Source organism: Abramis brama (genome assembly GCF_963993115.1).
Source record: "Abramis brama genome assembly, chromosome: 3".
NCBI lineage: Eukaryota > Metazoa > Chordata > Actinopteri > Cypriniformes > Leuciscidae > Abramis > Abramis brama.
Window position 1 is genome coordinate 15,459,817 of NC_139965.1, and position 16,811 is coordinate 15,476,627.

The following is a 16,811-nucleotide window of genomic DNA, read 5'->3' on the forward strand; positions in this document are numbered from 1 at the left end:
CGAAGCGACGGATCGAATCGCGGAATCCAGTCACGAAACGTCATGGAATTTGGCTATTTTTGAATGAATAAATCAGGGCTGTACAATGAATCAAATCTCGATATGGACTAGTGTCTATGAATATTAAAGCTAAAAGAGACTGCAGTTGTTCTACACGTCTCTGGGAATGAGCGCTCAATGTGTGCTCCACTAACTGTTACACACACACACACACACACAGAAGCACGCGTGACTCACGCTCGTGGTGTTTTCAGCGTTTCACTGTATTGAGACATGATGTAGGCTACACATGTGCATTTCATCGCAGAGCTGTGATGAGTAACTTGACGAGAATTTCACCATTTCACTTGATAAAACTATCGTCATTCATTCGTTTCATACACACAGAAACTGTCTTTACGACAACCTGTCAAAATAAAAGTTCGGTATAACTTGAAGAAATTATACCAGAAATATATTACTATTGCACAGTAAAGTATACTTCAGGCCTAATAATAATAATAATAATAATAATAGTTTATTAAAACACACAGAAACTTAAATGCCTACAACCCACCAAAATAAAAGTTCGGTCTAACTCAAATAAATTAGAAAGAAATTGCACAGTAAAATGTGTTTTAAAGTAACACCATTTTTTTTTTTTTTTTTGGAGTGTGGGGGGGGGGGGGGGGGATTTTGGATATTACAGTATACTCACTACAAAAAACTAGACTACACCACTGAACTACCTTATGCTTTGATGTTTTTAATGCTTTGTCTGTGACCTACAGGCCAGTTTGTGTTCTGCTGTGCTTTTAAATATAAAAGTATCTCACAGATTACAAAAAACTCAAATTAAGGACTACATTAAAGGGCAAAACACTGCCACCCCCATTCCAAGGCTGATGATAGAGTGCCTAAGCATATATAATAACATCAGCAAAAACACCAAACATCTCCCCTCTCTCATTTATTCATATTTTAGTGCAGTGTGCACTCATTGTGCAAGCTACAGAATATGTTTTTGTTGATGCAGCATTTTACTAGCAAGCCAAATGTTACAGAAGTACACACTTGGCATACAAGATTTATGAATAATATGTATTGTTAGTGGAATCAAATGAATAACAATGGCACAGACAGTGGTCAGGCTCATGGCTGGAGTTGCCTACAGTGCAGGTGAGCTGTTGCCATAGCAACAGAGGAAGCAAAGTATCCCAAATCCATGCAGACGGACTAGATTCATATTTCTGTGGAACTGCGCTTATAATAACCTGTTAATGGTTCTGTATTCTTAAAGGGATAGTTCACCCAAAAAATAATAATTAGCCCATGATTCACTCACACTCAAGTCATCCTAGGTGTATATGACATTCTTCTTTCAGACGAATACATTTAGAGCTATATAAAAAAAAAAAGTCCTGGCTCTTCAAAGCTTTATAATGGCAGTGAATTACTGTTTCTGTTTTGAGTCCATAAAAGTGCCTCTATCCATCATAAAAGTGCTCCGCACAGCTCCGGGGGGTTAATAAAGGCCTTCTGAAGCGAAGCATTGCATTTGTGTAAGAAAAATATTCATCTTTAACACGTTACAAATTGAAATTCTAGCTTCCGGCCAAACGAACATACGCAGTCTAAGTCTAACTTGTGTAGTCAGAAGTAGCGTAGTGCGTCATGGCGTAGCGTAAACATCAGCAGTACATCGCATTACTCGCATAAGTTGCGCTTTAGACTTAAGTGAAATCTGTATGTTTGTTTGGCCGGAAGCTAGTTATTTCACTTCATAAAGCTTTAAATATAGATATTTCATATTTACATTGCTTCGCTTCAGAACTCAGATTGTATTCGTCTGAAAGAAGAATGTCATATACACCTAGGATGACTTGAGGGTGAGTAAATCATGGGCTAATTTTCATTTTTGGGTGAACTATCCCTTTAATTTTGATTGCCATACATGTTAATGCATCTTTTTAATACAATTTAATAACAGTGAATGATTGGCTTTCTACACATTTAATTTAACTTCCAACTATCTTTCTTGATAAAACTTTCAAAATCAAGAAAACACATTATTTTATTAAGTTTCTGATTTAGGTAAACAGTGCATGCTGTGGATATTAATGATTGTACCTTGTGGGTTCCCAGTCTTGGCAGAGTATAGAGAACAGAGAGAGACAAAGCTGGATCGGACACTCGGCCCAGTTTAAACATCAGGACAGGAAGTAGACATGGCACCTAGAGGTAAATTGAAAAACAATTAAGCAAACAATGCATAGCTATTTAAAGAGAACCTATTATGCCATTTTATGAAGTCTTGATTTTGTTTTTAGACTCGACTAGAACAGGTTTTCATGCTTGAAATGTTCAATAACACCTTATTTTTCCCATATTTTACATTTTCGCAGCTCCTCCCTTACTAGTCTGTCAGTATCGCTCTGTTTAGTTCCTGTCTCTATGAAGCCCCTCCTTGCGCAATGTGCTCTGATTGGTCGGCTGGACCAGTGTGTTGTGATTGGTCAACCGATTCGAGCGTGTTTGGTAAATGACACCCCCATTACCATAACCACAAGTTTTAACACACTACTTTATAATTATTTAATTATTTAAATGAGGAATATTGTGACTGAGGAAAACCCAAGACTACAATCAATGCATTTCAGGGAGTTCGGAAACCTTTTTAATGCTCAAAATGCAACATTACACACTAAAGAAAGTTGAAAATCTAACAAAAGCATATAGGATCTTTAATTGTGTGTTCACACTTGGCTGCTTTGGTTCGATTAAAATTGACCCTGGTGAGATTGCTCTGTTAGTGCGGTTCATTTGAATAAGTGTGAACGTGCGAATAAGTGTGAACAACAGGACATGCTTGGGATCATTGTCCTGTTGGAAGCTCCAATGATGTCCAAGCTTCAGCTTCCTCACTGACGGCTTGACGTTTTCTCTTAGGATTTCCTGATACTTCAATGAATCCATCTTGCCTTCCACATGCTGCAGGTTTCCAGTGCCAGAGGATGGAAAGCAGCCGCAGAGCATCCCCGAGCCCCAACATGCTTAACATTCTCCTTTCTCCATCGGGCCAAAAAGTTCCAGTTTTGTTTCATTGCTCCACAGAACAGAATCCCAAAACTTCTGTGGCTTATCTATATTATTTCAAGCAAATTGGAGCAGACTTTTATTGTGGTTTTGGGTCAGTAGTGGTGTACGTCTTAGAGTTCTGGCATGCATTTTTCTGCCTCGTCCAGGTAGTCTAACCACTGTTCCTTTAACTTTGAACTTGGGAAATATGCTTTCAATGGTGTCTCTAGGAACATTTAGTGCCTTCGCTATCTTTTTGTATCCTGTTCCTTGTTTGTGAAGGTGAAGATGATATCTTCTCTTAACTTTTTGGACCATTCTTTTGACTTGGCCGTATTTCTAACATGCAGTCAAACGTGACACTCAACAAAAGTAGCCAGTTCAGATATTTCATGTGTTCTAGATCAAGCACACCTGGTGCAACTAATGAAGCCCTTGATTAATTACATCAGGTGTGTTTGAGACAACACCTGTTTCGCATATTTGTGCTTTTGTGAGGGATTCTATTCAGGGGGTTGAATAATTTTGAGACTGCAGAAGTCATTAAAAGTTGCATTTTCAGTTGAATTTGGGGAAAACACTTGAAACATTAATTATGTTGAGTTATTTAAATTACTTTTGTTTGATTTGTTCACTGCAAACAGCTGTACATTTTGCCAATAAAATGCCAATTTACAATGGGGGTTAAATAATTTCGATTACAACTGTAAAACAGGACGGGATGTCACAAGATGCGACCCTAAAAAGGACAGAATGCTGAAGCATACCTGTTTTTTCTAATCATGGGAGCTATGTACGCAAAATACATGGTTTTTTTTGTATCTTTAGGTTCAGTCTTAAAAATAACAGTGTGAACACCAAACGAACCAGGACTAAATTTATTATTTTCTTTTTTGGTCCAGACCAAAAGAACCAAGAGAGCTGAACTAAAAGTGTGAACACACCCTAACTGAAAGAAAACAACTTACAAGAAAACTAACCTATTAAATACACTTTAATGCACATCTGACAAAAGCAATGGAGTCCTCATTTACATTTGGAGCAATGATGTGAACATGAGTTCCGTCAATGGATCCAACAACTCGGGGAAGCTTGCAATCCTCATAAAAGTGGCTTGATTTTGCCGCATGGTATGAAGATCAGTTGGAAAGTCATATGGCCAAAAGTAATTTATGCCATAGAAAAATTGACACATTCACCCTTTATTCAAATATTATTAAAAATGTGTTAAAAGATTTTGTAAAAATATTGTTGACTTGTGCTTGGACTCGATTGTTTTAGTTGTAATTATATAACACAATGAAACATGCAAAATTGTGCAGACACAATTTCTGGCCAGTCTGTCATACAAAGAAATTATGAACACATGCAAAAACAAGAGAGGACCAATGAAATAATAATAACTGATTATGTTGCAGTAAAAAAAAAATGTTTTTCTTCTAAAACCTGCAGCTGTAGTTTGCCTTTTTGCCAAATAATTTTGTCAGATATTTCTTCACTAAGTTTAGTGTTTTCTTCTTCCTTCATATTTTAAAAATATGTAAATATTTAAGCAAACTTGTAGGCTCATTAAAAAAAAAAACACTTTTGGCCACCACTGAATGTTTGGTGTGGTAAGTGCCACAATAGTGCTATTGAAGAGTATATAATACTTTCATTTCTGCAGTTAGAGAATTGATTTGCAGATTGGGAGAAGATATAACATTTTTTACTAGGTCAGTTACAAAAATAATATCTTGACTTTCAAACTTTTATTATCTCCCTGTCATCATTTAACTTTCCAACATTATATTTCCATTTGAAAGTGTGTGTTCACCTCCTCTTTGCTGCCATCTTGTTACTCCTAACTAGGTTAGGATACCTCTTCAGCTCTCTTAAATAATTTAGGAGCTGAGACCTAGTCTTAACACTTAGGAACCTTTATGAATTACACTTATTCTTAAGTCTAGGTATAAAACTAAAATTTTGACAGTCTTCAGACTAAAATTTTACTCTGAGCGGCTTTATACATACGGCCCCAGGCCTTTAATTAAGATTGAAAACTGCTTTTAATATCCAGAGTCTAGTGGCCACACCTGAGAGAACCCGATCTCCCTCAGATCTTAAAAGCAAGAAAGTAGTAATTGGTTTGATGACCTCAGGGAGCTGAAGGTAGATAAGAGTGGAGGCGATTACTAATATACTGTGGAGCAAGTCCACGCAGGGCCTTAAAATAGCATTGTAAAATCAATTAAAAAATGTACTGGTAGCCAGTGCAATGAGGCCAGTAAAAGAGTGATGTGGTCTCTTAGTATCAAGCAATTAAAATCAAAGTATAAATAAAATATATTATTCAAACAGAAAACATTTCACGATTTTATTATGAACATAAGAGATTTCTTCAAAAACGGTTTAAACATTTAATGGAGAAGAATTGAATGCATCAATAACGGTCTCAAAATCCTTCTGTGAGAGAACAGCAGAAAGATCTAAGCTGAAAAAAATGGCTCTTAATGTTAAAATTAAAAAACGGGGTTAAGACATTGCTGTTATGGGACTTCTAGTTGATTACCAGCAGTAAAAGAGCCACAAATATTCATCTCAGTTTTATTTTCATTAAGCTGACAGAAATTAAATGAATCATCATCAGTCGATCACAGGGAATTCTAAACAACCCACCCTTTCAAAGAGCTCTTCAAAGAATTTAATTAAAAATGAAAGCATGTAGAACAAATGCAACGGCAAGACCCTTGAAAAGCACAATAGAAAAACGACAAGCAGCAAAAAAGGAACAAAATAGAGAAAAAGGGATACGACAACAAGCAACACAGGCTTAAACTAAGCAGAAGTTTAAAAAAGATGATATTCTGAAGAATGTTTCAACAGTTTTTATCCATACGAAGAAACAACACTGGATCCCAGTGACTTTCATCGTACGTACAAAAAACAAAACAAAACACTGAGACATTCTTCAAAATAGCTTACTTTAAATTCCACAAAATATATTAAGTTCATACAGGTTTGGAACAACATGAGGGTAAGAAAATTATGACTTTTTTTGGGGGTGAACTATTATTATTTTCATTTGTAGCATAATGAAGTTCACTTTAGCTTTGATAGCATTCTTAAAGGAAAAGTTCACTTAATTGAAATTCTGTCCTCATTTACTCACCCTCAAGTTGTTTCAAACCTGAATGAATTTCTTTCTTCTGTTGAACACAACATTCTGAAGAATATTGGTAACCAGACAGTTGATGGACCTCATAATATTTTTTTTTTTCCTACTATGGAAGTCAATGGGGCACAACAACTGTCTGGTTACCGACATTCTTCAAAATATCTTCCTTTGTGTTCAGCAGAAGAAAGAAATTCATACAGGTTTGAAACAACTTGAGGGAGAGTAAATGATGACAGAATTTTCATTTTTAAGTGAACTATTCCTTTAAGGTTTGATGATCATTCGAATTAGCTGAGAAAGAAGAGCGGGCTTCTTAGTTTAGAAAATAAGGAGGCTAAAATAACAGATAATCAGGAAAATCGCTCATGACTGGCTACGAAAGAAATGCCGGGGCCAATAACGCAACGAGACATGCTCATCACAGCGAGGGGCTGATGGAGGAGGGGTGGGAGGGCAAATTCTTATTCTTCTCATCCATCTCATTCAACTTAAACCAAGCAAGACTGTCACAAGTTATCCATCTCATGCAGCGGGCGAAGAACGCCAAAGAGCCCTGGGCTTTGAAGTTCATTCCAACAGTTGCTGCAATCCCCTCCAGCCATCTGACTAACACCCTGTTTCTCTCGCTTTCTTTTTTTTCTCAAGCTGTTTTCTGTAGCATAAACACTACTCGAGAAGCTTCTATAATACTAAGACTGGCCCAAGGCCAGTGTTTTCCCAGCTCAAGCAAAATAAAAATGAAAGGTATGCTTGATTTCAGGAGAAACTGAGGGGCTACAGTGAGCAGTGACAAACTGGTGAAAACCTGTGGACCGTGTGAAGGACCTGGAAACGTTCTCCACCTGAATTGAGGATTATGTCCTCAAATCTGAGTGCATACCCAAGAGCAGCTTTACTAATGCATTTCATGTTTTTGGCATCAAACGAAGTGCTTTGCGGTGACTGCTGGTTTATATCGCTGTCTTGTGCTCCGCCGGAAAATGAGGCTCATATTCCCACAAGGCCAACGTTATTCATAACGGAGTAACCAACAAAACTGTGCCTAAACTGATCCAGGGCTTCTTTTGAAAGACAGCTTTTACTTGAGACTCGACTGATGATGATGATGATGATGATGATGATTTCTGGAGGAATCTGTATCAGAGTTGGACTCAAGACCCCATCCTCCCAGACCTACACCCTTGAGGGCCAGATCAAGCCCAAGAAAAGACCTAGAACAATGCCTGTCAGTTCAAGACACTGTGTGCACACGGGAAAACCTAATTAGTATTGACTGTATAACTCCTAAACACCATTTAAGGGTACACTATATAACTTTTAGTGGTTAAAAAAGAAAAAAACTGCATGCATTTTGCAGAAGAACATTGTTTTGGTTGTGCTTTGTCTCTGCGTGACTGTGTGGATGAGTATGGTTATCCACTGCTCATAAAACATTCACTACTAGACTTCAGAGATATAACCAGTTTAGACGGAAAGGATCTCAAGCTGACTAGCTGAAGACATTACTGTAACTATAATCATTAATAGACACTAAGGTACTTCCTTGAAAATAAAATCCAGCACAGCACTATAACAACCATAAGGAAACGACCCTTCACAATAGATAATGCTTAGAGAGATACATATGGCTATTTATCTGTTCAATAAAATACCTTTCTCACCTGTTCAGTAATAAAAACACAATCTCCAAAACACGCTTTTGCAACATTTCAAATCCCTCAGTCCTTGCCATCTCTAAAAAGCCAGGCCAATGTTGGTTCTTGTTTTATTACGAGCTCTGTCGCGTTCTCTTTTTGCCAGCAGACTTTTCTAAAATGGGTGATTCCCATTGATTTGAGATTTAGCTGCTCCATGTCGACCTTTCTCACTCGTTGTGAAACTAACCTCACCATACCTGCGTCAAAGTAGCCAGAGCAACTTTTCTCTATTTATGGATATGACGAGACACGCACGGGCGAGCGACGCATGTACGCAATATCCCCTGAAAACCATCCCAACAGGTCTAAAATATAAACACTTATAATAGGCTTACCATGGCGAATCAGGGTAAGACACAAACGGGTTTTGGAAGAAGGACTGATGATGTATTGTCTCATTATTTAAATTGTATTAATTTTGAACAAAAAATACATAGTGTAACTTTAACATCTACTTCTACTATGCAAAAGCTATTTAAACAGTCAACATTTTCCAAAAAGATATAAATGTCAGCAATAAAAGCAGGGTTATTATCATTAACTAAAATTAAACTTGAAATAAAATAAACATTGACTGACATAAAATTAAATAAAAATATTTCAGCTAGTTGCCAGCGCAATGTTTCTCATTTTTCTTTAGTTTGATTTAAAATACTGAAATAACTAAAACTAATTAAACAAAAAATTATATATACACATTAAAAAAAACTAAAACTAATAAACAAAAGATTCAGAAACTAAAATTGAAATGAAAACTATAATATAAAATAAAATAAAACCTAAAAATACAAAAAAATACAAATAAAAACTATCAGTATATCATGGATACTAAAATAACACCGGTTGCAAGTAAAATTTATTTTACATATGCAATTAAAATATTATTAAATCACAAATGAACCTCAAAAGTTCAGGCTAAATGTAAGGATAAAGACAATCACTGTATAAACTATAATTCCCGCAATAGTTCTCAATTCATTAAAAAGTATACAAAATATAAAGTCTCTTCAGAAGAGAGCTTAAAATGAACAGGGCACAAGAACACTAATCATAAACGAAGAAATTATTCACTAACTAAACAACATTAACTACATTATACAGAACTACAAACCTTACTGATTCTAAATGACAACAATATACAAGTCTCCATGCTTTTAACACATGATGTAAAAGCAAGGGCTTATTGATATTCCTCCCAGCTGCAATGCTCAACTGGAGATGTGCAATACACGCTCAATAGTGCTTAGCCTTAATAGCCTTAATAAGGTTTGATCATGCAATATTTCTCTTGTTGCCAGACAGAACTGCTTCGTTAGTGTGGCCAATTGGATCAAAGCATTGTATACGGGATTCAAGGAAAGTGTTTCTAAGACGGTTAATAAATGTGCAAAGACGGCATCTAAAATACATCATGTAATACATCTATCCTAATTTATCTTTAGGATTTGTAAAGCAATTCCCCAGACAAGCCACTCCCTAACAAACCCCCACTAACCAGGAATAGCGGATCTTTCCCTCCCTTGAAAATATTTTTAACCCTTTGAGGAGGGACACCATGGCAGTTGTTCTAACCTCTAATTGGAGATTAACCCCTCAGCATCCCTCCCTGAAAGACAGGGGAGAGACATGGCCCTCTGAAACCAGCACAACCTCTGACCCCCACAACAAGCCAATTAACAGGCTTAATGAGTGGAGACAGAAGAAAGAGTGGAAACAAGGAGCAAAACTATGAAATATTATTTCAATTTAAAAAAACAGTTTCCCATTTGATTATTTTAAAATGTAATTAACTCCTGTGATGAAAAGCTGATTTTTTTTTTCATCATTACGCCAGTCTTCAGTGTCACATGATCCTTCAGAAATCATTAGAATATGCTGATTTGATGCTCAGGGAACATTTCTCATTATTAACAATATTGGAAACAGTTGTGCTGCTCAATATTTTTGTGGATACTTTTTTCAAGATTTATGAATGACCAGAAGATCAAAAGAACAGCATTGATTTGAAATAGCACTTTTTTGTAACATTATAAATGTCTTTACAGCCATGTTTAAATGTTTGACAATTTAATGCATACTTTAATGCATACATACTTTAATGCAAAAAAAAAAACTGTACTGTAAATCTGGCAATGGTGTGTGTATATATACATATATAAGCAGTATGAAAAATATACCTTGAATGTGTTAAATAAAATACATTAATTGTTCATATATATATATACAGTGAGGAAAATAAGTATTTGAACACCCTGCTATTTTGCAAGTTCTCCCACTTAGAAATCATGGAAGGGTCTGAAATTGTCATCGTAGGTGCATGTCCACTGTGAGAGACATAATCTAAAAAAAAAAAATCGAGAAATCACAATGTATGATTTTTTAACTATTTATTTGTATGATACAGCTGCAAATAAGTATTTGAACACCTGTCTATCAGCTAGAATTCTGACCCTCAAAGACCTGTTAGTCTGCCTTTAAAATGTCCACCTCCACTCCATTTATTATCCTAAATTAGATGCACCTGTTTGAGGTCGTTAGCTGCATAAAGACACCTGTCCACCCCATACAATCAGTAAGAATCCAAATACTAACATGGCCAAGACCAAAGAGCTGTCCAAAGACACTAGAGACAAAATTGTACACCACCACAAGGCTGGAAAGGGCTACGGGGAAATTGCCAAGCAGCTTGGTGAAAAAAGGTCCACTGTTGGAGCAATCATTAGAAAATGGAAGAAGCTATGACTTAACATGACTGTCAATCTCCCTCTGACTGGGGCTCCATGCAAGATCTCACCTTGTGGGGTCTCAATGATCCTAAGAAAGGTGAGAAATCAGCCCAGAACTACACGGGAGGAGCTGGTCAATGACCTGAAAAGAGCTGGGACCACCGTTTCCAAGGTTACTGTTGGTAATACACTAAGACGTCATGGTTTGAAATCATGCATGGCACGGAAGGTTCCCCTGCTTAAACCAGCACATGTCAAGGCCCGTCTTAAGTTTGCCAATGACCATTTGGATGATCCAGAGGAGTCATGGGAGAAAGTCATGTGGTCAGATGAGACCAAAATAGAACTTTTCCACTAAACGTGTTTGGAGGAAGAAGAATGATGAGTACCATCCCAAGAACACCATCCCTACTGTGAAGCATGGGGGTGGTAGCATCATGCTTTGGGGGTGTTTTTCTGCACATGGGACAGGGCGACTGCACTGTATTAAGGAGAGGATGACCGGGGCCATGTATTGAGAGATTTTGGGGAACAACCTCCTTCCCTCAGTTAGAGCATTGAAGATGGGTCGAGGCTGGGTCTTCCAACATGACAATGACCCGAAGCACACAGCCAGGATAACCAAGGAGTGGCTCTGTAAGAAGCATATCAAGGTTCTGGCGTGGCCTAGCCAGTCTCCAGACCTAAACCCAATAGAGAATCTTTGGAGGGAGCTCAAACTCCGTGTTTCTCAGCGACAGCCCAGAAACCTGACTGATCTAGAGAAGATCTGTGTGGAGGAGTGGGCCAAAATCCCTCCTGCAGTGTGTGCAAACCTGGTGAAAAACTACAGGAAACGTTTGACCTCTGTAATTGCAAACAAAGGCTACTGTACCAAATATTAACATTGATTTTCTCAGGTGTTCAAATACTTATTTGCAGCTGTATCATACAAATAAATAGTTAAAAAATTTCTGGAATTTTTTTTTTAGATTATATCTCTCACAGTGGACATGCACCTACGATGACAGTTTCAGACCCCTCCATGATTTCTAAGTGGGAGAACTTGCAAAATAGCAGGGTGTTCAAATACTTATTTTCCTCACTGTATATATATACCAAAATGGCTAAACTTTTGTGTCAGAAAAACATCAAAGACAGAATGAAATTTTGTCAGAATATGGAAGTTGTGTGTGGAGTGATGAATCACAATAAAATACGAGTTGCATGGTGATGTTCCAGAGTGATGTCTTCAAAAATCTCCTGAGAAATATAATAATAAATGCATCTCTACCAAAGTGAAGCATGGATGAAGAGCGTCATTGTTGGGGGAGCTGCTTCACTGTGAAAAGCCATTATAGGCATATTTTCCATATTGCTTTTCACAAAATAAACACAAGAAAGAATTACTTTTTACATTTATATGCACCCATATAACAATAAATAGCAACATTCTATTGAACTAAAATATTTTGATATATGAAATGCCACATTGGGATTTCAATGGACATTTTTGAGTGATGACACAAATGAATCATTGAATCAGTTCATTGAAATGGCCAGTTTGAACTGATTCGTTGAAATTATTTTCCCTCACTGTTTTTGTGTTACTGATAAGATATACTATAAAACATGTCTTAACACTCTCTTACTTGCATATTGTGAGACAAGGAAAGGCTGTAAAACTAGTCTAATTCTAGTAAACCTAATGGTCAAATAAAACACATATACCATAAACTCAACTCAATCATTTCCATCACCAGCGGAATCACTGTACTGTGAGCATTCAATAAATCCCCAGCCCTAATCGGAAAGCAGTAGAGAGCGAATCTCAGCATCCAGCCAAGGCCTCTAATAAGGGCATTTAGCCCGTGACAGATGATGCATATTCCGCCTGGAATATCTTCCTGTTAGTGTGATTACAACAGTCCTGCAGGGCTGCACATCCTCCCTCAGGTCACACGCTTTCCATGCTCTTGGCTACCAGTCGTTCTGGTCTCAATGAATTTGAGTCCATGAGAGCCCTAAGGCGTTCTGTAATGAATGTAAGTGGAGTACAGGTCCACTGTACCATGATATACACCTTCATTTAGCATTTAGCTAAAGTAATTACTGCTTCAGTTTCTAAGGCTGAGCATGTTGCCTAGTAACACTGACATCTGGATAATGGATAGAAATGAAAGCTTTACTAAGAGTGGATTTTTTTTCTCCAAATTGTGTTCTTTAAAAAAAAGAAAAATCTGTCACTCAAGGAACAATGTGGTGCTCTTAATGTGTAAAGGACTGTGGTTTTCATCATTTCAGCTAGAGAACTGTTATACAGCCTCTATATATGTTTTGTGAAAATCCTTTATAGTCCTAAACGCCAAATGGAGGCCAATCAATAGCATTATAAAAAGATGAAGAGTTATGCACAATAGAAAAATCTCATTTTATGTCTCCATCAAATTTTTGTAAATCTCAAAATGAACATTAACTTTATATTACCATGCTGTGAATTCATTTTAAAACTGTTGATTCAGATTTTTTTGTGTTTTATTTTAATTTATACCATGTTGAATGCTTGAATCTGACTGGTTAACGAACATTCTAAGGTGTGCAATTATGTTGATGGAAACGCACTGCTAAAGTAGTTCCAGGCTGGTCTTGACCGCATTACATGTCCATATCACTTCGCATAAATGATTTCAGTTATTTTAAAGGCCTTTATACAGCCTACAACAGCAAAATAACCAAAACCCACAACGACACTGAAGCAATTTGTCGTTTTTATCCTATCGTTTACTATATTTATTTGCTTGGTCAATGTTTTTTCCTCAAAATTACACTTTATTATGTATGGAAATCACATACTCTCTTTCTCCTGCTCTCTCTCCACTCAAACGCACACACACACACGCACAGAAACGTGTTGTCAGCGCTGCTATGACGATTTTATCAGTACAATAGTTTAGCAACTTAAAAGCTACATGACATTTCTCAGTAGCGAGGTAATAACGTCACTGTTCTTGAAGCAGATAAACTTAAAGTCTTGCTATTAGTAGAGACGCTGCTGCCACTGACAGACGCACAGACTCAGATAATTCACACACGCCTAATCTCTCTCTCTCTCTCTCTCTCTCTCTCTCTCTCTCTCTCTCTCTCTAATAACTGCATTAGTCTGCTATCAATGGCTCAAGTCTCCATTACTAGCCCTAAAATGACATTTTGGAATTGGCAACGGAGGTTTGAGATGAGATACATAAGAAATTAGTCCTACACACAAGAGTGTTTTTAAGGACAAAAACCTGACAAATGTCTTAAAATACATAATCTGATTCTGAACAATGTTTTGAGGTGTGGTAACCACAGTATAAGCAGAATAATTTACTCTGGTCCATTGAATTATTAGAAAATAATTCTCACTTTTGCGTTTGCAGCCGCATTCTGCCTCGGGTATGCATTATTTTCTAATAATTGAACTGCCCGTCGTAAATTATTCCTTACTTAATCTATTAAACAATAGAATTTATCCATTTAATGATTCTCAGCCTTTATCATCATAATTATTAGGACATAAGCTACATAAACTCATCAACTAACCATTCAGAAACGTCCTTTTGCATTATACATGTTGTCACTTCTTCTTGAGTCTCTCCATCATTGTCTGAATCCGGTTTGAACATAAAAGGCTTGCAAATTTTCAGTGCATGACTGTGTGAGGTAAAAGGACACAAGCTGTTGAAGCTCCGCCCTCTGTGCCAGGAGCAGCAGCTCATTTGCATTTAAAGGAACAGACACAAAATGCTGTTTTTGCTCACCCTCAAAAATGTACAATTTTAACATGCTGTATAAAGATATCTGTGGGGTATTTTGAGCTAAAACTTCACATACACACTCTGGGGACATCAAAGACTTATTTTACATCTTGTGAAAAGGGCATTATACCAACCCTTTAACTCAGTGCACTGCTTTAAGTTGCATGGGACAGAAAAAAAATGGTCAAATGCTTTGCTCATGAACACAGGAGTGATTGAATATGAACCCCTCAACTTTTTGGTTACTTCTTTGCTTACCTACTAGATTTAACTACTTAATAATACAGAACAGCAATACAGCAGAATCACAAAACTAAACGTTGAGATGCAGACTTTACCTTAGCGGGATCGGCCTCGGCGATGGCAGCAGCTGTGTCCAACGCTAACCTGCAGAGATCCCCGTGACTGCTGACGATAACATGGGAGACCAGAAGACAAACGGTATCTGGGACGTGTTCACAGACAGGGAGAGAAGACTGCAGGGAGTAAAGCCATTCCACAGAAGACATGGAGTCTAGGGAAATTCGCTTCAGGACGCTGGTGGACACTTGAAGCTCGCTGTACCAAGTGCTGAGAGGCAAACTCAGCTGTGTGGAGTACTGTAGAGGCAAGCGCAAAGTCCAGTATCACACAATACTCTGAAAACTCTCTTCTAAATGGGTGCTTAATAATTTGTGCTACCTCTTTCAGATCGGAGGGTTCTCTTTGGACCATTTGCAACAGAGAATTGGCCAGTTTAAGGTTCTTCAAGTGCGTTTGCGTGTCTGTCAGGGCTTCCATGAGGCTGGAGCAGGACAGCACCTGTAACAAGGGCATTACCAGCAAAGATGCACCAAAGGGAGGCGGCACCTCAGGTGGGACAATCTTCACAGCTAGCAAAGAGACAAAAGAAGCTATAGTTAAAAACTCTAACTTAATGAATACAATAACTCATTTTGAAAAAGATTTTTACATTTTGTGAGTGAATGTGAGTGGTGCTTGCTTGTGCAAAACTTGCCGCCATCAAGCTAGGGTGATGTAGATGGCTGGCAAGAGGTTGCTATGGTGTTCTAAGTGGTTGCTATGGTGTTCTAAGTGGTTGCTATGGTGTTCTAAGAATGTTCAGGCATTGCTCGGGTCTTGCTTACAGGCCCAAGTCAAAAGAGCCCATTCCCAAATTTCTATAATGTTCTGGAAGATAGATATTAGCGTTACAGGGGCCGAGAGCCGTGGGAATGGAGCGAGTGAGCGAGCCTGAGGTGCAAGTGTTAATGAGCGGAGGAGCTCCGGAGGGATAAAAGGAGGAGTTTCAACAGTGCAAGACGAGAGAGGACCAGGCCTGGACTTTATATTGTGTTTTATTTATGTTTGTGAGGCAGTCATCCGAGAAAGGGTGCCGCTTTACTTTAGTTTTGTTGAAAGTTTCATGTTAAACGTTTGCCGGTTCATGCCTCCTTCCTCTCTGAACCTTTAACATTGCTACAATTAGGTGTCTCTTTCAATTACATTTTCGGTGGGATTTTTTGACATGTCGAGAAATCGCAAAAGCAATGTACTTCAAAAGGATGAGGACTCGCACTCAAACTGATACGGTAAAACCAACGCCATCGTTCCAGTTTGTATCACTGTGTGTAGAAGTGCTCAGGAAGCCACTGGAGCTGAAATTCTGTACACGGTAGACGTATCACAACAGACTGGGCCTTCTGACCAATCAGAGCAGATTAGGCTCTTGGTTTAGAGAGAATGAATCTTCGAACGAACCGTTTCAGACACTGTGAGAGAAGAGGTGATGCTTCAATGTGTATTATGAAGAAAATGAATGTGTTTTTTGACCTTGGATGCATGTAAACCTATTGTAGGACACATCCAAAAAAAAGGAACCTTTAATATAGCATATTAGGGGCATTTTAAATCCCTAACCTCAAGTATGAGCCTTAAAAACCACCACTAATAAATCACTCCCACTTTTTTGAAATAACAGCTTTTTAGTGAGCCTAAAGCTTCTTATTCGTTTGTTTGTATGTGTTGGAATCAGCATGACAACTCAGTAAGACAAAGTAACAAAACAACCCTTTCAATATGTGCAAAACTGCCTGTTACTAGCATGTTCTGTGGAAATTAAGCTAGCCATGTCAATATGATGTGTTCAGATATCGAGAGGGTCTTTACCGAGCTCTAGGAGGGCAGTTTGCTGAGAGGTGGAGGCGCTTAGCAGTAGCAGGGAGATTCCCATGATCACTTGCTCAGGCGGGAGTTCCTACAGTTAGATAGGGCACAATCAGACAAACGGTTTGACACAGATGGAGCCTCTGAGGGAAAGCTGAATGCAAATCGCTTCGAGCTAGTGCAAACAAAACCATTATAAAGATGAGAGGAGAAGATTTGTTGAGATCACACTGAGAGAGCAACTGTAGCAACA

The 16,811-nt window shown here is 37.9% G+C and overlaps 1 protein-coding gene across 1 annotated transcript in view; it reads right to left on the reverse strand.

Annotated features, from left to right (window-relative positions):
• focad (focadhesin) overlaps positions 1-16,811 on the reverse strand; it is a 61,339-nt gene that overhangs the window by 26,777 nt on the left and 17,751 nt on the right. The window contains exons 9-12 of the mRNA XM_084109336.1: positions 16,562-16,649; positions 15,095-15,285; positions 14,752-15,012; positions 2,110-2,214 (exon numbers count right to left, since the gene is read on the reverse strand). Of these exons, the coding sequence (XP_083965462.1) occupies positions 2,110-2,214; positions 14,752-15,012; positions 15,095-15,285; positions 16,562-16,649 (645 nt within the window). The remainder of the gene's footprint in view (positions 1-2,109; positions 2,215-14,751; positions 15,013-15,094; positions 15,286-16,561; positions 16,650-16,811) is intronic.